At 41.7% G+C, this 23,012-nt stretch overlaps 1 protein-coding gene across 1 annotated transcript in view; it reads left to right on the top strand.

Annotated features, from left to right (window-relative positions):
* The window catches only part of FANCC (FA complementation group C), a 98,758-nt gene that overhangs the window by 40,171 nt on the left and 35,575 nt on the right, over positions 1-23,012 (top strand). Inside the window, exons 6-8 of the mRNA XM_064140466.1 lie at positions 16,833-16,952; positions 17,605-17,669; positions 21,389-21,553. Of these exons, the coding sequence (XP_063996536.1) occupies positions 16,833-16,952; positions 17,605-17,669; positions 21,389-21,553 (350 nt within the window). The remainder of the gene's footprint in view (positions 1-16,832; positions 16,953-17,604; positions 17,670-21,388; positions 21,554-23,012) is intronic.

Here is a 23,012-nt window from a genome sequence, read left to right as displayed (position 1 = left end):
ATCTCTGAGCAGTTAAAGCTTTAAGAAAAAAAAAGATTAATGGTTGATTCTGGTAAAGCTACTGAATTTCTCTTTGTAATTTAGTGTAAATGTGTGTTTTATTTCAGCAGCACAGGTCTCCTCTGTTATAATACAAAGAGCAATAACACTTTCTGAGTGTTTCTTAGAGAGGAGAAAGAAGAGAGAAAGAGATTTGAAACTGATTTTCCTGTCTGAGGCCAAAAGTAGACTCAAAGCTTGCCAGCCTCACAATTCTTTAGCCTACTTCCTGTGATTTCAAGGGGTTGGTTGGTAATTTGCAGATGGAGTTTAGGCTTTTGAACTTGTCCAACGAAAAGTTGTGTGGTCTCAGCCACAATAGTAGCACATGTTTTTCCTAGACTAGTTACAAAATTGTTAACTGAACTTGAACTGGTGAAGCAACAACATCACAGCTTCCCCTTCTCATAATTTTCTTTCCTGCATATCATTTTGAAGTTAGGATCAGGTTAATTTTTAATTATATAGAAGTGTGTTTTTCTTCCACTTTAAGAAACAGAGGTTGAATATAAATCTAGTCTTTTTAATAAGCTACATGTATCAGCAAGATTAACAGAACAGGTAGCTATGTGTCTGTCTGAATTGTTTTCTTGATTTTTAATTAAGCTTTTCTAGCAGTATTTCATGGGCCTTTTCTGCATTTTCATTTTCATGGCATTTTTTAAAGAAAGCAAATTCCAGTTACAGTTGTTGAAGCACAATTAAGAGAACTGGCCTAATGTAAGAGCACTTCAGCAGTTTTACTGCAAACACTGTCTGAAGGGGAACCTCCTTCCGTGCTTCAAGGATAGAACACAGCAATGGACGCTGTTCCATCAGGTGTGGTGCGGAGAACTTCACAGAACCTATGTTTTACAATCTGGGTGTGTGTGAAAAGCAATGAATTCTGTGCATCTGGCAACATTAATTTTGTGAAAGAGTAATATCATTCCTGGATTTTTTTTTCTAGTTCTACAGTGATACTAGTTCAGTATAGTCTTATAGTCAGAATAGAGTTTTTCTGTTACTTGATCATGTTTAAAGGCCAAGACATTATCCCTGCAGGAGTATTTAGCAAAATAATTTGTTTGCAGTCAACTAGTCTTTCATGGTTATCAGTGGAGACTTAGATGTGGACAGATGTCAGATTTTCATTCCAAGCTATTAAAGAGAAAAATGAGAAGTTCCAATAAATCCTAAACATATACTTGTGGCAAACGATTTTATTTCGTCTGCTGTTGTAGAATTTAGCTAATGAAAACCATCCTGCAAATGCGTGTATCCATAAATTTTCCTCAAACAGAAAACTTCCTGACAGTAAATGTCAGAAAGAATTGTAGGAAGAAAAGTGCTTCCTACTCTATGCTCAGGCAGTTCAGAAAATTACTCAAGCATACTCTAAGTTTATATTCTTACAGTTAAGTTGAAATTAAAAGTTTGGGGGTTTTTTTGTGCAAAACTTCTGAGTGTTTACTGGAATAGACTCAGTTTACTTAAGTGGGAGGTTGTGTTGTGTAGATAATCATTGACGTATATGGGGGGTGTGCAGTGCAACTTCGAAAAATATGATACATTTAATTGTGTATGATGTTTTGCTGCCTTATTTTCTTTTACATTTTGGTTTTGTTTTGTGGAAAACTAGTTTCCTGTCTTTTCCTCAGACTGAGGAGCAACTGAACAAGAGGTCTTGTAAGCAAAATTTAAAGTTGCAGACTTTGTTGTGAATGGATAAGTGTGAGGAACTATTATGCATTGTGTTATGTTCTGCTTAATGAACTGGTTTTATAAACAATTGGTGCTGACACATTCTCTGCATGAGCATCTTTTCTTCTAATTTATAGACATAGCCACTGTGATTCTCTAGAACCAGTTGTTTATTTCATGGTTAAAAGGTTCTGGAAATACCAGACCTGTTTGTATTTTATTGTTGATCATTTATTCTAGAAGGTATAGGACACAATAAAACTCTCAAAGCTTTAGGCAGGATTTTAAAGAAAATACTACTAAAAAAGATCTGAAAGAATTTGATTCAGATTGACCTGATGAAATCAAGCAAACAGTTTGCACTTACTTAATGTGTGTACTTTGCTTCCTGAGGGCTTCATTTAAATAATTTAGGAAGTAATTTGGAATGCCAGAATCCTGCCCACTTAAAGAAAGAAATATTACCTGTTGTATAGCATTTTAATTTTTAAAATAATGTTGGTAAATCATATTATATAATTTATTATTACTGTTGTAGTTGATTACACAATTTTGAAGTATTTTTAAAGTCAGGTTGGAGTTAGAGTTTTATCTCCTGTCTTCTAGAGCAATGTTGAAATCAGTGAGCCATCTGACTGTATGGGGAAACACCAAAGAACGGAACTGTTGTACAGACTCTTGGAATCATTGCCAGACAAGAAATACTCATTAGAAAATGTGATAAAATGCAAAGAGGAAATGGCACTTACTTCTAATGCTTCATCCGAATTGGATTTAACTATTATAACTGCTTTTTCTTAGCAGAGTTGAACAAATCTTGTTCCTATCAAAACAGTTGGAAAAGTCAGAAATAAAGCTGTTGCTTGACTAGACTTCAGCAATTTACCCTTGGGAATCTGTGTTGTACTTATTCCAATAAATTAACATAAATTAACATATTTTCAGCAAAATATCATTGATCTTGTCTCAAAAACTAGTGGCATCCTGTATTTTCAGTGAGAATATACTAAAGAGAAATATCATTTAGGCTAAATGTTAGATCCTTCTGTTCCATCCTGCTCTGTATCCTGCTTTGACACTCATCCAGGTTGGCAAGAAGAGCCACCAGTAGTGTCACTGGGAAGTCCTAATCAATATCAAGTTTGGCAGGCTCAACCCAGTAAAACCATCCGCCTCCTCACTCCAAAATGTATTGTGTTTGTTGATTTTCACATTGGCTCCTGAAGACATTCAGATTAATAAACTGGAGAGAGTGTTTAAGAAGTTTCCAGAAACAAACCACAGTATCACAGTATCACAGTATCACAGTATCACCAAGGTTGGAAGAGACCTCACAGATCATCAAGTCCAACCCTTTACCACAGTGCCCAAGGCTAGACCATGGCACCAAGTGCCACATCCAACCTTGCCTTGAACTGCCCCAGGGACGACGACTCCACCACCTCCCCAGGCAGCCCATTCCAGTGCCCAATGACTCTCTCAGTGAAGAACTTTCTCCTCACCTCGAGCCGAAATTTCCCCTGGCGCAGCCTGAGGCTGTGTCCTCTTGTTCTGGAGCTGGCCACCTGAGAGAAGAGAGCAACCTCCTCCTGGCCACAACCACCCTTCAGGTAGTTGTAGACAGCAATAAGGTCACCCCTGAGCCTCCTCTTCTCCAGGCTAAACAACCCCAGCTCCCTAAGCCTCTCCTCGTTGATTTCCATGGAATGTCTTTGAAACTGTATTGTAAATTCTAGGACAGTTGCTACACAAATATCAGCTGCTACCATAAAAGTTGCCATGATGGTCCTATAATAAAAAAATGAGTGCTGTTTCTGTGTTGATGCCTAGTTTCAGAGATTGTTACGCCTTTAATTTAGGTTTCTGTGTTTTCCCCCATCAACATGAGCAGGAATGTATTTTCAGTTGCAGAAAGAAGACAAAAAAGCTTCAGAGCTTTTGAATTGGATCTTCGTAAAGGCAGTATCAGAAGACTGAAGCACCCTGTCCTTTCTTGAGTTGTGTACAGTCTCTGAGTTGGTAACTGCCAAGTGGTGTGCTGCATATCTCATTGAACAGGCAAATGCCGTTCCATGAAGATAATCTTAGTGCTTTCATAGATGCATGTGCTTCAAGAGATGGTTGTCTCTGAGACAGAAGCTTTGTGAACTAACTTGACAAATCTCTTGTAGCACATAGAATGTATCCTCATTATTTAAAAGAAGAGTATTGAAAGAATGAGCTTAGCTTAACTGAAAAGTAGCAAATGTTTTTAAGTTGCTTAGTCCTCTTTAGATATAAGTGGATGATAACCAGAGAACATAGCAACTGGTTTTCTCTGTTTGTATTCTCAGACATCCTTTAGTTTCAAGTCTTTTCTCATTTCCTTCACTTTCCCTGAGTGAATTAATGAGAGGCAGCCTTGTCACCAGTCTATAAATCAAAGGACCAAATGTTAAATCAGGCCTTCTCTGCTACAAAACCTGGTAGATAGGAAGCACTGTGTTTGCACTGGTGATGATTTTATGCCTTCATGTGTTTCTTGTGCAGCAGTGGATGTTAAACTGGGTTAGCTATAATATTACTCAGTATAAATTGAATCAATAAAACAAAGCCACCGTGCAGGTTGTTCAAGGAAGTAGGTCATTGTGAGTGTTTTATGAAAATTCACTAATTTATCATCAAGGTGAAAAGGATTATGTTGCATAATTTAATCCAAGGCTGTGGAGATGTATCCTCTGGCAACTAGAACTAGTATTGTTTCCTTCTTGCTTCCTACTTAATCAGTGCTGAGGGACATGAAGGAAGAAATAATTTCTATTATCACAGTATGCCTGACTACTGTTCATTTTCTCTCACCTTGAGATTGTTGCTTTTTCTTCTGAATGCAGCATTTCTGCCACAGACTTACCTCTTTTTTTGACTTGCAGAATATGGATTTAGTGGATTAGACAGAGAATGGTAATATAATTAATACCATTGATAACTGACTATTATGTAGATGTCAAGTTGTCTACTTAGCCTGAGCATGCTAGGACTTGTGACTGAGATAAGCAATACAGGAGTGCATTTAGTATTAATGGCAATTCTGTCAGGTGCTTGAATAACTTCTATTGGGTTTGAAGTGACTTCTCTCAAATTAGTGATCTGTCTGGCCCCAGGAATTCAAACTGTGGTGATATAAAGTGTTATTTTGTTTGTTTTCCAGTACGCCTTATGGGGTCTTTGTAATGCAGTAATGAAACCTGTTACTAGTTTTGAATATTGCTATACCACCTTTTAAGTATCTCTCTGAGAAAATATCCTGAAATCTTCTGGATTTCTCTGTAGTAGTTTGTGAAAGAGTTGATTTCAAAATTTAAATAAGAAACTTACATGGAAGAAAGCATTGTTTTACATTCAGCATTGAAGCCAGTTCTAACCAGGTTCTGCAGTGTGATGTGAAGTAACTGTTGATACATTCTTGTTATTTACAGGCATGACAGGGCTTTAAATATTGTGAACTTGGAAGCTTGAGATAAACTGAGGAGTTTTCACTTCCATTTAGTTAAAAATTAGCCATGGGGTTGTTGGCTTTTTCCACTGGGCTGTCTGCTGCATGCTTGGGTTTGGGGGGAACTGTTTTGTCACTGGATTCTGCTGCTACTTCTGCCTTTGCTGTGTTTTTCTGTAAATAGGCTAAGGTAATTGTGCATCCTACCAGACCAGTAAATTCCTTAATTTCAACTAAGATTTTTTTTTGTTACTTTCCCTCCTGTTTGTGTAGGGAAGAGTAGTGCATGTGCAAGCGAGCTGTGTTAATCCAGATGAGTGGAAAGATCATATAAAAAAAAAATTATTTGGAGATTGTTAGATGCAGCCTTCTGGCTGTTATACCACCCCTTTTACACCATTTGTGTACTTACACAGAAGTATACTATTACAAGAGCATCATGTGATAGAAGAGCTAAAAGCATCCTGTTTTCAGGAAACAACCTTACGCGAATCATAGAATCTAGCAATGGTTTGAGTTGGAAAGTGACCTTCTACTTTAGTTCAGCTCTTCCTTGACTTGAATAGGGACGTCCTTCATTAGATCAAGTTGCTCAAAGTTCCATCTAACTTGACCTTGAACACTTCCAAGAATGGGGCATTCACAGCTTCTGGACAATGTCTCTGGTTTTCTGGCCTGTGAGCACACATTGCTGGCTGTCCACTTTTTCACCCACCACTGTCTCCAAGTCTTTTCTGCAGGGCTGCTCTCAAGCCATTCATCCTCCAACCTGTATCAATATAGGGTATTTCCCTGACCTAGATGCAGGGCATTGCACTTGCCTTACTGAACTTTGTGAGATTCACAGAGACCCTTCCTCTAGCCTGTCAAAGTCCTTTTGCATGATGTCCCTTTCCTTGAGTGAATCAACTGTACAATGCAGCTTGGTGTCTTCTGTAAACTTTATGAGGGTGCAGTCAGTCCCACTGTCCCACTCAATCCGTTCCACTGACAATGACATTAAATAGTATTGATCCCAGTATGGATCTTAGAGGGACAGCACTCATTACTGTTTTTCACTTGGACATTGAGCTATTGACTGTAACTCTTTAAACACAGCCACCTAGCCAATTTCTTATCCATCTGACTGTCCATTTGTAAAATGTAAGATCATATCATCAGTGTTTACTTCTATTTCAGACAGCTCTCTGGTAATGTACAGTTGTGTGTGGTAAATGAGCTATATTTTCTAGAGGGAGAGAGAAGACATTCTTGTCCTCTTTTGGACCAAACAAAGCAGTTGAATATTAGAATATTGCACCTCAACACAAGGGGGAACTTCTATACTGTAAGGGTCACAGAGCACTGGAACAGGCTCCCCAGAGAGTGTGTTGTGGAGTCTCCTTCCTTGGAGACTTTCAAGGCCTGTCTGGATGTGTTCTTCTGTGATCTCTGCTAGATTGTGTGGCCCTGCTCTGGCATGGGGGTTGGACTTGGTGATCTCCTTGGGTCCATTCCAACTCCTAATATCCTGTGATCCTGTGAACATGAATGCTTTAAATTATTTTACTGAATTTCTTGTCTTTCTTACATGTAAGTATGTCTCAGGCTTCACACTGGCAGTAGTACCTGTGAAATGAAATATGCAAATGAGGTATACAAGACATTGAGCTGAATTCTGTATGTTTTTCACCTATAACATATACCTTTCTTCTATACACGCCTAATACCTCCTTTCACCTTGGCTACAATGCGTCCTAACCCCTGTTTCTCCTACTCCCTACTGTCTGTTTAGAGGTTTCATATGTTCTGAAAATATAAGTGATCTGTAAGATCTTGGCATGGATATATTAAAGGGCTCAGAAAAGAAGCAAACAGACAGGCAAATAAAAACTGCAAACAAACAAGAAAACGGGGGAAGGTGTCATGGGCCATGTGCAGACTCATGTAGTAATTTTGTCTTGTCTTTTCCTTTTTTGATTTGTTATTGACAGTTACACAAGGTAGAGCATAAGTGATTTTTAAATTACCCTTCACATAAACAGTGTTTAAGTTCTGTCATTAGGAAAATTATGGTTCCAGAGAGGGTCACTGGATAATGTATTTCCTAGTGTAGCAAGTGAGGAGATTACTATCATTTAACTGTCTTTTAATTTCCATGTCAACCTGTCAAATCCTTTTCAAAACTCTTAATGTTTGTTCTTCTCACTAGTTGTTGCGGAGGGGGATTCTCAGTACCTACGCCTATTTGGCGGAGGAGAGAAATTAATTGGGGTGATATAAAGATTTATTAAATTCAATATTTTGAACTCTCGCCACCCCCAACCACTGTATATTATTGGATCTGGGGGTGCAGGCTCTGCAGATCCCCCCTGCTAAAGAAGCTGCCCCTGGAAACAGTGAGGGATGGGTACAGATCCCTGTCAGGGGTAGTAAGGGAAATCCACCCCGGCCCTCTCCTCCTCTTCCTCTGCCCTTGCACAACAAGTATGAGGCCCTGCATGCAGAGGGCACAGAGGATGAGAGCGCTGAGGAGCATCCAACTGTGATGATACCTAGGGTGGGGCAGTCCCCACCAACTGTGGTGACTAGCTCCACAAAAAACAAGAAAAAGAGAAGAGTTACAGTTGTTGGAGATTCCGTCTTGAGGGGGCAGAGGGACCCATTTGTCGTCCCGACCTGTCTCACAGGGAGATCTGCTCCCTTCCTGGTGCCTGGGTTAGGGACATCACCAGGAGACTCCCTAACCTAATCCAGCCCTCTGATTATTACCCCTTGCTGGTCATACAGGCTGGCAGGGATGAGATTGAGAAGAAGGGCACCAGGGCAATTAAAAAGGAATTTAAGGCCCTGGGGAAATTGATAGATGGAGCAGGAGCACAGGTGGTGTTCTGCTCAGTTCCCTCTGTGGGAGTTCACAGAGAGGAACAGCAGAACCTGTGACATCAACAAATGGCTCAAGGGATGGTGCCAGTGGCAACACTTTGGGTTCTTTGACCATGGGGGAACTTTTACTGATCCAGACCTGCTTGATCATGACGGGGTGCAGTTGTCTAGGAGGGGCAGGAGAGTCCTGGCACTGGAGTTGGCAGGGCTCATTAGGCGGGCTTTAAACTAGGTCTGAAGGGGGTGGGTGAGGCAATTACTCTCTCTGAGAAGGAGAGAGTGGGAAGGAAACTAGGGACAATTGGGGAATCGAGAGCCCAGCTGAAGTGCATCTACACCAATGCACGCAGCTTGGGTAACAAGCAGGAGGAATTGGAAGTCCTGGTCCACCAGGGTGACTATGATATAGTCGCCATTTCAGAAACTTGGTGGGATGACAGGCATGACTGGGCTGCTATACTGGGGGGATATAACCTCTTCAGGAGAGATAGGCAAGGGAGAAAAGGAGGAGGGGTGGCTCTGTATATTAGGGAGTCACTCCATGCCACTGAGCTTGAGGTGAGGGATGAAGGGGTTGAGAGCTTGTGGGTTAAAATCAGAGGGAGGACTAATAAATCTGACATCCTGGTTGGAGTCTGTTATAGACCACCCAACCAGGATGAGGAAACAGATGAGATATTTTAAAAACAGCTGGAGGCTGTCTCAAGATCATCAGATCTTGTCCTTGTGGGTGACTTTAACCTGCCAGATATCTGCTGGGAACTTAATTCAGCAGAGAGGAGGCAGTCCAGGAGATTTCTACAGTGCATGGAGGACAGCTTCATGACCCAGCTGTTAAGCGAGCCTACTAGGGGTCAAGCTCAGCTTGACCTGCTGCTCTCCAACAGAGAAGGGCTGGTAGGAGATGTGACAATGGGAGGCTGCCTGGGGTGTAGTGATCACGAGATAGTGGAGTTTTCAGTATGCAGGGAGATAGGGAGGCACTACAACAAAACCTATACCTTGGACTTTCGGAGGGCAAACTTTAATTTGCTTAAGAAACTTATTTCCAAAGTCCCCTGGGCAGCAGTCCATGAGAACAAAGGGGTCCAGGATGGTTGGACCTACTTTAAACAGGAGCTCTTGAAGGCACAAGAGCTGGCAGTTCCCATGTGCCGAAAGATGAGCCGCAGGGGGAGGCGACCAGCCTGGATGAGCAAACAGCTCCTGAAGGAATTGAGGGGAAAAAAGAGGGTGTATCACCCCTGGAAGGAGGGGAAGGCTTCTCCTGAGGTGTTTTAAGGAGGTAGCCAGACTATGCAGGAGAAAAATTAGAGAGGCTAAGGCCCAGCTAGAACTTAGGCTGCCACCTCTGTGAAAGATAATAAAAAGCACTTTTATAAATTTATCAACGCTAAAAGGAAGGGCAAGAAGAGCCTCCACTGCTTACTGGTCCAGGAGGGGAATACTATAACTGATGATGTAGAAAAGGCTGAGGTCCTGAATGCCTTCTTCGCCTCAGTTTTCAACAGCAAGGAGGGAGGAGTTCAGGGCAAGTGGCCTCTTGAACTGGGGGATGGGGTCGGGGAGCGGTGTGTTCCCCTGGAAATTCATGAAGAATTAGTTCAGGACCTGCTGAGCCACCTGGACGCCCACAAGTCCATGGGACCAGATGGGATCCATCCCAGGGTGCTGAAAGAGCTGGCAGCTGAGCTGGCCAAGCAGCTCTCCATCATTTTCCAGCAGTCCTGGCTCACCAGAGAGGTCCCAGGAGACTGGAAAATGGCCAACGTGGTCCCCATCCACAAGAAGGGTCAGATGGAGGAACCTGGGAGCTACAGACCCGTCAGCCTGACCTCAGTGCCAGGGAAACTGATGGAGCAGGTTATCTTGGGGGTGATAAGAGCGCACCTGAGGGATGGCAAAGGGCTCAGGTCCAGCCAGCATGGGTTTAGGAAGGGCAGATCCTGCCTTTCTAACCTGATCTCCTTCTATGATCAGGTGACCCGCTTGGTGGATGTGGGGAGGCCTGTGGATGTGGTCTATCTGGACTTCAGCAAGGCCTTTGACACTGTCCCCCACAGCAAACTGCTGGCTAAGCTGTCAGCCCATGGCTTGGATGGCAACACTCTGTGCTGGGTTAGGAACTGGCTGGAGGGCCGGACCCAGAGAGTGGTGGTGAATGGTGCCACATCCAGCTGGCGGCCAGTCACTAGCGGTGTCCCTCAGGGATCAGTGCTGGGCCCCATCCTCTTTAACATCTTCATTGATGATCTGGATGAGGGCATGGATTCAGTCATCAGCAAGTTTGCAGATGACACCAAGCTGGGGGCAGATGTGGCTGAGTTGGAGGGCAGAAGGGCTCTGCAGCGGGACCTTGACCGCCTGGACAGATGGGCAGAGGCCAATGGGATGGGGTTCAATAGCTCCAAGTGCAGGGTGCTGCACTTTGGCCACAACAACCCCATGCAGAGATACAGGCTGGGGTCGGAGTGGCTGGAGAGCAGCCAGACAAAGAGGGATCTGGGGGTGCTGATTGATACCCACCTGAACATGAGCCAGCAGTGTGCCCAGGTGGCCAAGAGAGCCAGTGGCATCCTGGCCTGCATCAGGAATGGTGTGGTCACCAGGAGCAGGGAGGTCATTCTGCCCCTATACTCTGCACTGGTTAGACCACACCTTGAGTATTGTGTTCAGTTCTGGGCCCCCCAGTTTAGGAGGGACATTGAGATGCTTGAGCGTGTCCAGAGAAGGGCGACGAGGCTGGTGAGAGGCCTTGAGCACAAGCCCTACGAGGAGAGGCTGAGGGAGCTGGGATTGTTTAGCCTGGAGAAGAGGAGGCTCAGGGGTGACCTTATTGCTGTCTACAACTACCTGAAGGGTGGTTGTGGCCAGGGGGAGGTTGCTCTCTTCTCTTAGGTGGCCAGCGCCAGAACGAGAGGACACAGCCTCAGGCTGCGCCAGGGGAAATTTAGGCTGGAGGTGAGGAGAAAGTTCTTCCCTGAGAGAGTCATTGGACACTGGAATGGGCTGCCCGGGGAGGTGGTGGAGTCGCCGTCCCTGGGGCACTTCAAGGCAGGATTGGACATGGCACTTGGTGCCATGGTCTAGCCTTGAGCTCTGTGGTAAAGGGTTGGACTTGATGATCTGTGAGGTCTCTTCCAACCCTGATGATATTGTGATACTGTGATATTAATATTCAGTTCAGTACACAGTTATTAAAACAATTTAGGATAAAATATGTACAGGGAATTTCTTAATTAAGTAGCAAACATTCAAACTATAAACAGAGAGAGGAGTTTTCCCCATGGCTTAATGCCATTTGGGATCTTTATGTCAGTTTCCCAGCAGAGCGGGCTGAAACTCTTTCTGCTCTACGGCAGAGGCAACTTATATTACAGAGGTATCAGAGCTTTTATTCGCAATTCTTATTAATTTTTAATCACCTTCCGGGGCTGCGTCACAGCCTGTGTCTAATGTCCAATTCTCCAGCGTCTCTGTGGACTCTGAGGATGGAATGTTCCCAGCTTGAGGGGAAAGGATAAATCTGCCCAGTTTGTGGTGAAATAGGTTTTCTCTAACCTTTGTTCTCCTGGCGAGGGACGATCTCTGCCTTGGTGCTGCTGGCTTCTTCTGGATGCTTTGTCCAGGGATTCTGAGCTTGGCAGGATCTCAGGAGCAGGAGAATGGTTGTTCATGGCTTCAGGCTGTGTGTGCAGACAACCCAGAGTCTGCTTCCTGGTTATCTCAGTGCCAGTGGCTTTTACCAGGCAATGGTAGGCAGCAGGCATGCAAAGTGTGCGCAGCTGCTGGGAGTCTGAGCTCTGTAGGTAAATCAATGCAGGATCTGGTCCTGGTAGCAATAGTGTGCAGATGTGTACAGCTGGCTTAGGAGGCTATAGGCTCCTTATATATGAATGTGCAGGCTTAAATGAGCTCTGCAGGAAAGGTATGCAGGCAGGTAAGCTGTGAATGAGTCAAAGCGTGGGGGTCTGAGCCTCTGAGCATCGGAGCTATACAATGGCATCCGAGCGTGGGGGTCTGAGCGGCTGAGCACTGCAAGTGAAGGTCAGAGCACGTGTCTGAGCCATGCAGGTGAGTCAGACCTGAGCTGAGCACTGCAATGGGGTCCGAGCTGAGCTGAGCTGTGCAGAGGTCTGAGCTGAGCACGCTGTTTACCTGTGCACCCCTATTTATTGACTGTGGGCTGAGATTAATGGCCTTTTTGGCCACTAGAGTGACCAATCAGGTTGGCAGTTAGCCAAACCTTACCATAATAGACAGAAGGCTCTTGCCTGGACTCTCCCAGATATGGGAATCACATGGACTTACCCCAGGGAGACACGAGCTGGGTGTGTGTGGCTTACACAACCTGTTTACAACCAGGGATCCTGGCAGAAAAACATGTCCAGGCGTGCAGAGGCATAAATAAGCCTCTTTTCAGGCCTACAGGCCCTCCACGACACCAGTGAAGCTTTTTACAAGTTTTTCACTGTGGGATTCAACAAACTTTGTACTTTTTAAGCCCCCTCCTTACCTCTATAGAAGTGGCATCTCAGGTTTGTTGTTGCTAATGCCTCCTTTATTTATTTTTCAACCCGCAGTCTGATGCCTTATCTCATTCTGTTTGGCAGACTAGTTCTACTTTGCAGAAACTATTTGCTTGAGCCCTTCCAATTTAGTAATAATTGAAAAGACAAATATATATATGGTTCCTCATTAGTAAATGTTGCAGTTTGATGGATTTTAGTCTTTGCTTTTGATGTATTTAGATGCTTATATATTTTTAAAAACTCTCATTTTCTGTCGTTTTCTTCAAAATGAAAAATTTCTGTTTAAGATACTTCCTTGAAACTCTGTGTTGCCACAGCGTTTTCCTTCTTCCTTAGTTCTGGGAAAGTCATTGGATGGTGGTGAAAGAGCAGTTTCTCCTGTAGAGTACTTTTTAGGGGAAAAAAAAGCAGTGAAAGAAAGGGATATTCAGACATTTTATGTAAGTCTGTTGTGTCAGTATGGCAGGATTTATTCTACAATTAATATAGTTTATTAATTTTGATATTAAAAAATCTCATCACCATACTTAATTTTTGGTAGATTCTTTGCATGGTCACGGAAAGCATTATATAAAGGTAAAAACAGGCAATCTAGAACACTTAAGCGATAAGTAGCAATAATATAACAAACATTAATACAACGAATTGGAAAGAGAATCTTGTGATCTATTTACTGCTTGCTCACTAGAAGGGCTTGAGTGACTCCTTTCTACTTAAGGCAGAAGGTACTTAGAAGTAGTTACAGAGAATTTCTTACAGAGAGGCTTTGAATATTTACTCACAAAAATATCTCCAGATTCCTGGGGCTAAATTATAGTGTCCAGACAGTACCCAAATGCTTGAAGTGAGCTCTGTCAGTGTCTGTTGGCCATGGAGGCTTCTGGATCTTTCCAGGCTCTAACAGGGTGCTGGGACAGAGGCGGACAATCTCTGACCTGATCCTGGTTCTTCTTGGACTCCAGACTTGGCACGGAGGTTTGCAGAGGGGCAGGCAGGATGTCTTGCAAGCGTGCAGAGAGCACTACATCAGTTCACTTCTCGCCACATCTTGAAGCAGTTAATGCCTTCTCCTGGTAAACTTGAGGCACGGCAACTTTCCAGGTAATTCAAGCCTGAAGTATCAGGGCTTGTTATTATGTAGCAGGCAGAGCATGACAGCATGCAATGGCAGAAGCACATATACAATGCCCCAGAGCCCCTTGTGTTTGCCTGCTCTTCTCTTTTATCTGTTTAGCCCAAGACTAATGGCTCTTTGGCCATAGAGCATACCCAATCAGAATGGCCATTTGCCAACTTGACCATGTTAAGTAGACTAGGGCTTGCTTTTACCCTTATTAGGGCAAGACACTAAAAAGTGTGTAAACACCTGTTCATCACTTTGGGAGGAGGCATAGTGGCACCAAGCCTTTGTTTTCCTCCCATCCTTACTTCTGCCATCAGCAGAAGGGAGGGGCAAGCCAGAACATGTTTTAGCTGTATTTGTCTCCCACAACATCTGTAAGGTAGTGCAATAATCCTAAACAAGTGCAATAGGAAAAGTGTCCCAAGTGCTGCTTATTTTCATGGTGATGAATTTTCTTAGACATGCGGTGTGCTTCTGCTGACTGTGCCTTCTCTCTCACACTAATCAAACACGGAATACATCTAATTCCAGGACTTCCAAAGCAGTTACTTAGGGATGTGCAACAGAAATGTGTAGACATATTTGATTTGGATTTATGACAGCATAAAACAACAGATTTTTTTTTTTTTTTTGGTCTCAGGTCTGTTATCAGATCCCTTTTTAAAAAATAACATGTAGTGTGAAACACTTAAGACCATAGAAGTCACAGAGCTGTCAAAACCTGAACATTCCTTTTAATTGTGTATTTTTAAACAAAGTATTTTTGAATGTTTGCTTTGTTACAAAGGATTTTATATTTATGTCTTGGGTTCTAATGCAAGTTCCCAGAGACTCTAATAATTTTAATAGACCCAATGACAATTTATAGAGTTTATAGAGTGCCCTCCCCTCTTCCCCCTCCTTTTCCCAAAGATAGGGATTAGATATAGGGAGAGAGAGAGATAAGCACACCCAAATAAATCAATCTCACTCGATTTGGAAGTTGAAAAGGAAAAGTTTAACAATAACTTAGAAAAGGTATTGGAGGTAGGGAAGTTTACAAAGGATAAGGAAGGGAAAACAGCAAAATACAAAAAGGGATGGATACAACCCGAGCAATGTGATGGTGTCTCTGCCTTGTGGCTGCCACGTGGTGTGCTGGTATGCAGTGTAAGTGTGTGTGTCGAGAGGAAGTGAAGCGAGAGAGCGAGCAAGGAAGCTCCTCTGTCTTTTATAGCACAGGAGGTGGGGGGGAGTGGGCTAACCATCACCTGGAGTGTGGCCCACCCCTGGGGAGGGGCCAAGACCCCTAGGGTCAGGTTCAGGGTTACTCCCCCTGGAGTGTTAACCCTATACAATTTATTGCAATATGAATTGTGACTTAGTTTATAGTGTGTCAATGACATAGAAAGCTGTGAAATAAACCTCAGGAAAGGAATGTATCTGTTGTTATAGAATCATAGAGAGGTCAGGGCTGAAAAGGTCCTCAAGAATCATCTAGTTCAAATCCCCCTGCCATGCACAGGGACACCTCACACTAGATTAGGTTGCTTAGAGCCCCATCCAGCCTGGCCTTAAAGACCTCCAAGGATGGGGCTTCCACCACCATCTACTTGTTCCAGTGTGTCATCACCCTCACAGTGAAGAACTTATTCCTGACATCCAATCTGAATCTACCCACTTCTAGTTTTACTCCATTTGCCCTAGTCCTATCACTACCTGACATCTTAAGAAGTCCCTCACCAGCTTTTCTGTACCCCCCCCCCCCCCCAGATACTGGAAGGCCACAATAAAGTCTCCTCAGAGCCTTTTCTTCTTCAGACTGAACAGCCCCAACTCTCTCAGTCTGCCCTTATAGGAGAGGAACTCCATCCCTCTGATCATCCTCACAGCCCTTCTCTGGACATATTTCAGCATGTCTAGATTTGTCTTGTAGTAGGGGCTCCAGAACTGGATGCAGCACTCAGGGTGGGGTCTCACCAGAGTGGAGTTGAGGCAAAGAAATCTCCTCCCTCAATCTGGTGGCCACCTTTCTTCTGATGCAGCCAAGGATCTGATTGGTTTTCTGGGCTACAAGTACACACTGGTGGCTCATATTGAGCTTTTCATCTACCAGCACCCTCAACTCCCTCTCCCCAGGGCTGCTCTCCAGCCAGTCACTGCTCAGCCTATATCAGTGTTCAGGATTGCCCTGACCCAGGTGCAGCACCTTGCAATTTGTCTCGTTGAACTTCATGAACAGGTAGCTCTAGAAGACAGGAGTAAAAGAAAACTAACACATTCAGAGAGGTTGAAAAGCAGTGTAAAATTACCTCTGCTCAGTTGTGACAGCAGGATGTAAAACCTGTGCATGGTTTCACGCAACAGTTTTCGTATGTCACTTCAGTTGGAAGTTGGTGGGGTGAAAGATCTATCCAGAGGACAGCACAGCTGTAGTATAGTGCTACAGAACCAATGTGTCCAATGTGTTAATCTGCCTTCACTCTGAGTCTATCATTAAAGGATTGTTTTGATTTTTATACGATGTATTGGGAAGGTTTTATTAAATGTAACTTAAAGCATGCCGTAGTTAAAGTGGTAGAAAGGTAAACGTCAGACTTAAATTTTACTATCGTCTTTTCAAGATCACTATCTCTACAAGATAATGAGGAAATAAGGCACATCAAATAATGAAACCAGACACTGAATCCCATCAAAAATACTGGGGCCTCTTCTAGGGGCGGCATGAAAAAGTGAATGTTAACGTCATCCTTTCTTTTCTTCATCACGGTACTGATCAGACTACAGGTGAGATTTTTCCTGAGTGGAAATGTGACTGCTCCTATCCAGTTGATACCAGACTGAAATGGCTTCCAGTGAACTGAAACCTACCTAAAGCCTGTCTGGTTTTGACACAAGTAGCCTTCACTGCTGTTGCAGAACTGCTGAAACTCTGTGGTATGTGAACACATTTCAGCTGCAGCGTTTTCCTTAATGGTTGGTGGGAGCTGCCTGCTCTTCCATGTCAGTGGTGTAAAATGGCCACAACTTGTCAAAGATCGCAGAAAACATCTGTAGTTAAATAGCAGAGAGGTTATTTTTACACAGCACATTGTAGCCTAATAGTTTTTTTTGTTGCTCTTCTCTCTATTTCTCACAGAGTTTGCTGTGCCATCTTCTTTCTTCTTCTAAGTGGGAAAGTAATGAAGCTGAAACCAGTAGGTTCATATCAAATCTGGGCTACACGTCAGCAGATTACCACTGTTACTTAGTTAAAAATGTAAGTATTTTGTGCAGTTGAGATTTTGTTAATAACAAATTACCAATTTATAAGCACATGCAAGGATCTGTCATTGTTACATGGAACATGGACTGAACTCTGTTTATCTTTCCTTACCTCAGTTACTTTTACAGTCTTTTAGGGGAAGAAATTAAGTGAGGAGTCTCTGAACAAATTATACAGTTTAGATTGTAGTGTAAAAGATGTTCATAAAACCAAGATTCCTGCTGTTGTTTTATGAAAATGAATCATCTGCCCTAATGTTAATTCTGTTCCCTTGTGAATCTTGGATTTTGTATATATTATGTATTAGAACATAACTTTAGGAATATTTTCATTGACTGTGCTTCATTTAAAATGTTACATGAGCCCTAAATCTTGTAAAAGTGCCTATTACATTTAAATATAAAAATAATGTGAATAACATTTCATAATTTGTTGACTTAAATTAGATAAAGCATATACAAATCGTTATCTTTTTCCTGAAACCTTGGAGAAGCAGAGCTAAAATAATTAGTTTCTTAGTTTAAAAATATGGAAGGTATTTAATGTAAGTTCAAAAAACCATTTTATATCATAGTTTACTCTTAGTAACTAATATCTGCTTATTTGCAATATGTGTAAATTTATTTTATTTTATTTTATTTTACAGATGGTCTTAGCATTAGTAACAGAACTCAGAGGCAATAATTTCAACGGACTTTATGTTCAGGAGAGGTAGGTGTTATCTAAATATCATTTTGACATGTTTTACTTTGAATCATTGCAGTTCAGTGAGGACTTTTTTACAGTCCTAGGCAACTCAGGCCTCATCTTGAAAGTTTTGGATGTATGGGTAGATAGTTGTGGGTAGATAATTTCACATGTGGACAAGCTTCTTCAGTTGTGCTTCATGGCAGAGTTTATACTTAACCTGACAGTCATGTTAGTGGTTTGGGTTGGAAGGAACCTTCAGAGCTCGTCTAGTCCAACCCTGCTGTAGGCAGGGACATCTTTCACTAGATCACGTTACTCAAAGCCCTATCCAACCTGACCTCAAACTCACAGGGATGAGGCATCCCACAGCTTCTCTCAGCAACCTGTTCCAGTATCTTCTCATCCTCGTTGAAAAGAAGTTCTTACTTAAATCTTTTCTTTCAGTTTAAAGCTGTTGTCTCTTGTCCTGTCACTACAGTCTCTCTCCAGCTTTCTTGTAAACAAGACCCTTTTATATATTGAAAGATTGCAGTGAAGTCTTCCTGGAGCCTTCTCTTCTTCAAGTGTTCCATCTCTCTGATCCGTTTTGTGGCCCTCCTCTGGACCCCCTCCAACAAGTACATGTCTTTATTGTGCTGAGGACTCCAGAGCTGGCCACAACTACTTCAGGTGGATTCTGAGCTGAGCAGAGAACCACCTTCCTCAGCCTGGAGGCTGCACTTTTTTTGATGCAGCCCAGGATACAGTTGTCCTTCCAGGCTTCAGGTGCACATTGGCAGCGCACACCTGGCTGTTAACCCATCAATACCCTGAAGTCCTTCTGTGCAGGGCTCCTCTCAATCCACTGACCCCCCAGTCCTTACTGATACTGAGGATTGCCGTATCGGGATCTTGCACTTGGCCATTTGAACCTCATGAACTTCATAATCCTAATGTTGGCTACTAGGTGCATCCTTGTAACAGAAGTTGACTGGGAGTTACTATGAGAAAAAGCAAAACAATTTTTCCAGAGGAGTTTGTTCACAGTTTGTGAGAGTGGTAGCTTCCTACAACGAAATGGTAGTTGCTCTGTACTTGTTATTAATTATAAAATGTGTTCATGTTCATTTGAAAAGCCTCTCATTTTCCTTCCGTTAGTTCCTTGATCTATTACCGAACAGTACTGTGGCAAAACTGTGTGTTTCATATACAACTATTTAAAATGCACTCAAGCACATAGTGTTTTCACCCTCTAGCTGCTTCCTTAGCCTCTAGGGGAGAGAATCTGAGAAAGTGGGTGTGAAGGAAAATCATTGTACTCTGGTAAGGTCTTCATTATAGATTATCAGGGTGTGCTAGTAATTACCTTGAATGTTATGGGGTATTTCTGCATGTCTGCGTGTAGCCAGTGAGAATAATTGCCTTCTTCGTCCACACTACATAAATATAGTGAATTAAGCCAAAACCTGTGAACAGACATTTGCCTAATGCTACCACTTTCACTACTTTTGACACGATCATGTGTAATTTGTGCCTTTCCACTGACCTTAAAATGAAGGTAATTTCTGTCAGTTGCAAACTATTGCATTAAAATACATCACTAGGTCACGCTGATTGAATGTAAAATAAGTGTATTGTAGAGAGGGAAAAAAAGTAAGAGTTGGGGAAAAATAAGGATAGGGGTTTTTTTTAGTATAGGCTATACACACAGACTGAATCTTCTAAATGTATGACTCTCCAGTACATAACTTGTTCATATTCAGGGTCAAAGCTGCTGAAATTAATTTTACATCCTATTCAGCATTACTTGGCCTGTAAGTTCTTAAGAAGGAGGAGGCTGACTGAAATACCTTCCTTATAGCATGAGCCAATAGCTTGGGTGCCTTTTTCCTTGCCTTCTTGCACTTGGGTGTTTGTATAAGGCAGAGATGCATTATTATAGACCTGACTTGGGTATTGAAATCACAGACACAGTTAATGAGGAGCATCACAAGGTTTTGTTTGGTGTGGAAAACAAACATCCTCGTTTTATAAAGTGTGTCGAAGCTGACTGTTGGGAAGAGAAATATCTGAATTTTACCAGGAGAAAAGTGAAACTTTGAACACAGGTGAATATTTGAGCATTGAAATTATGATATTACTGTTTCTTCAAGCTGCAGAGGCAAATATAGTTTGCAGTTAGAGATGTACATTGTCTTATTTTTATGTTTGGTGCTGTCAGCACAAAGATAATAGTATCTGTGCAAATTGATTGCACACAGTGCAATGCATTCTCCAAGAACTTATTTTGAAGATCAGGTAGCAGAAGAAGAAAATTGCCTTTTCATGATTTTTCCTCTGAGGTTAGTAGTAATAATAAAGTGCAGTGCTGAAGTTTGTTAATCCTGGATAAAAAAGTAGAAACAGAATTCTGGAAAGGGGACTCAGTTAAAAAAGTGAGTCTCTGGTCTGTGAACTCTACTTGTGTATCCCATAAAACATTAATGCACAATAAATACCAGCCCATTAATTATAATTCCTACTTATGTAGGAACACTTCTAATCATTAAACTGCATCTAAAGGTAATTCTGTGTAAGATGCCTTAAACACATGTGTGGTTAGGCACTTAGAAGTTTGCATCTTTGAGAATGTGTCATGTTTTATTTACTTCGCTACGGAAACCACAATAGTGATCTGTATCTACAAACCATAGCACTTCTTTCATGGCACATGCTGTGACCATTAGACAGCATTTTTTTAGGACTAGCTTTGACACCTAAATGCAATAGAGTGAGTTCTTACACAGAACAGCCTGGGATGTAATTCCTGTGTCTCAGCTCTTCAAACTGTATTGGTGGCTGCCAAAGAAATCAGTTTTGGGTTCTTGCAAAGAATGCAATCAGGAGAAATTTGCAACAATTCTAGGGAAGTCTTTGACAAGGAATCCAGTACTTTCTAATTTGCTGTAATTCATTATTTTGGAGTTCTTTGTCTTCATAAAAGTCTTCCTGTCAAAACTACATCTAGAAAAATCTGCAGTTTCATGTGCTACAAACCATGTACTCCAGGAAAGTTCTCATTTCCTTTAGCAAATGTTACCTCTTAAATTGTGTGCCATTCTCCTTTTTTATGTTCCATATTTTGTTTATGTTCCAGGTTCCATAGTCTTTAATAATTTCCAAGCATGTAGTTTAAATGAGCAGGTCAAGTCTGTGGTTTGTATATTGAAATTCCACAGTGTTACATATTCCTTCAACTACAGATCTGTAAGACAAAATTTTTTGACCTGAGCACTTAAAGACAGCAGGATTTGTTTTGTTCATAGAAACTGTGTTTTTTGAGAGGAGAGAGGTCAAGAAAACAATAAGAGACCTTAAATCACCTCAGTGGCCTCTTGTGATGGTCTAGCAAATCTACATGGGACCTGTGACTCTGTAGTCTTTCATAGCTGTGCTTCACTGATATTGTGAAGGTTGAAGCATTCCCTGGCACAAAGGGTAAGATTACCGAGTGAATGCAACTGGCTGCAGTTGGGAACTGGGTTAATATCCCTCAAGTAATTTGCTTTGAGCACTAAAATGTCAACATTTTATCTGGCTTTAAAGTTCTTCAGAAAATACATAATGATGTGTCAACAGTAATTCCAATAAATTAATTTTCTGCAGTTTGGTATTAATATCTTATATTTGACCTTGTGTAATTATTTTAATCTTATTTTACTTTTTCAGTAAAATTAAAGTTTTGACTTCTGAAATATGAATTATATTTATTTTTCCCTCAGAATTTCAGACAGTCATGTGAATGCTGTGTCCCGTTTCTGTCTCCCTCTCATTACTCTCCCTGATCTAACTCCATTGCTGGAAGCTCTCCTTTGTTACCATGGAGGTGCATCAAAAGAAATTCTCAGTTCAGAATTTCTGGAGGCTGTGAATGAGGCCTTTCTGAAGTAAGTAGTCTGTATGATTCTTATGCTCTGTATGGTTTCCATAAAGATTATTAATTCAGTTTAATGTATTTTCTCTGGGCTTGTGTGCTGAATGCACTGCACATTTTCTGGATTCTAGTAATGTATTTCCCTTGCAGTTGAATAGCAGAGTTTAGGTTGTAGGGCTGAAGCAGAAATTTAGTATTGTTGGTGTACAAATTGTGGCATAGCAACTTTAATTGTTTACAAGAACTTTGTATCGCCTTTTCCTTAAAATGGGGCTTAAAGTGTTCAACAGGTTTTAGGAATTTTATGAAAGATATTTCATCATCTCTCATAGAAATGTTATTTACCTTTCTTAAAAGTCTACCAACATACCTAGCATGACATTTTGACAGCCATATTTAGTTTTCTGTACCCAAGACACATCCTTTTGTTTGACTGTTTCCATACCTCTCTGAAATTCTCCTGGTTTTCAGCAGATTATTTTTAATGAGTCTGAAAGGAGCAATTTATTAAGTATAACTTAGCTTGTTTTGCAGCCACTAAAACTATCATCTTTATAAAATCAGTCTGTGGATGAAAACCAGTTGAATGAAGCTGAGCATCAGCAAGATTTTCTATGCCAGGGAAGAAAAGACATCTGGGGAAGAGCGGTCTGCCATTGACTGAGAGCTGTTTTGTTCAAGCTGTAACTGAGGGACTCTATTATAAGCAATTTTTAAATTTTAACACTAGAAAAGATCCTTGGTGAATGTTTTACTTCGGTTACCCAATTACTAATTTTTAATCAAAATTTTAACTGCTTCCTTTGTATTCAACATCATGGTTTCTGAGATCATAGGATAATAGAACGGCTTAGGTTGGAAGGGACTTCAAAGATCATCTAGTTCCATAGGCAGGGACACCTCCCACGAGAACAGGTTGCTCAGTGTTTCAATCAAGATTCTATTGCATCATTGGGAGATCCAGCAAAAATAAATAATGGGAAAAGCACATTACTAATTTGTACCCGTATTACTAGAAGCTAAGAAAAACAAGTGAAAAGTCAATGTGAAGTTCTGTGGCAAAAGATCTGTCTCAAACAAGAGAGAGCTGCTTTCTCTTGTCCACCTTTCATGGCTTCAGACTGGACGTGTTTCACAAGCAGTAACATGAAAACATTCAGACCAAGTTCATAGGTTCATCATGGATGGTCTATGCTGGTGCCATTAAGCTGATGAGCAGTCCATCAGCTGCTGCTTAGTCCACTTTTGGCACTTGATGGTGAGCCTGAATCCTTTAGATGGTTATGAAAAGCTCTTCTGAATGAAATAAACACCTCTTTGCTTAGTTTTTGAGCTATTTATCACAGTGAGCAAAAATAATTCTGTTCATATGGCTTTTGACCTTAAGACTTTTGCTGGGCCCTTGACAAAAGTGTATGGTTTCCCTGAGCACAGATGCAGGCTTACATGTGCTTTGCATGGCATGTTCCTGA

The sequence above is a fragment of the Pogoniulus pusillus genome, chromosome Z (genome assembly GCF_015220805.1).
Source record: "Pogoniulus pusillus isolate bPogPus1 chromosome Z, bPogPus1.pri, whole genome shotgun sequence".
Classification (NCBI taxonomy): domain Eukaryota; kingdom Metazoa; phylum Chordata; class Aves; order Piciformes; family Lybiidae; genus Pogoniulus; species Pogoniulus pusillus.
The sequence above is the reverse complement of the archived record's forward strand: the minus strand, read 5'-3'. Positions and strand labels throughout refer to the sequence as shown.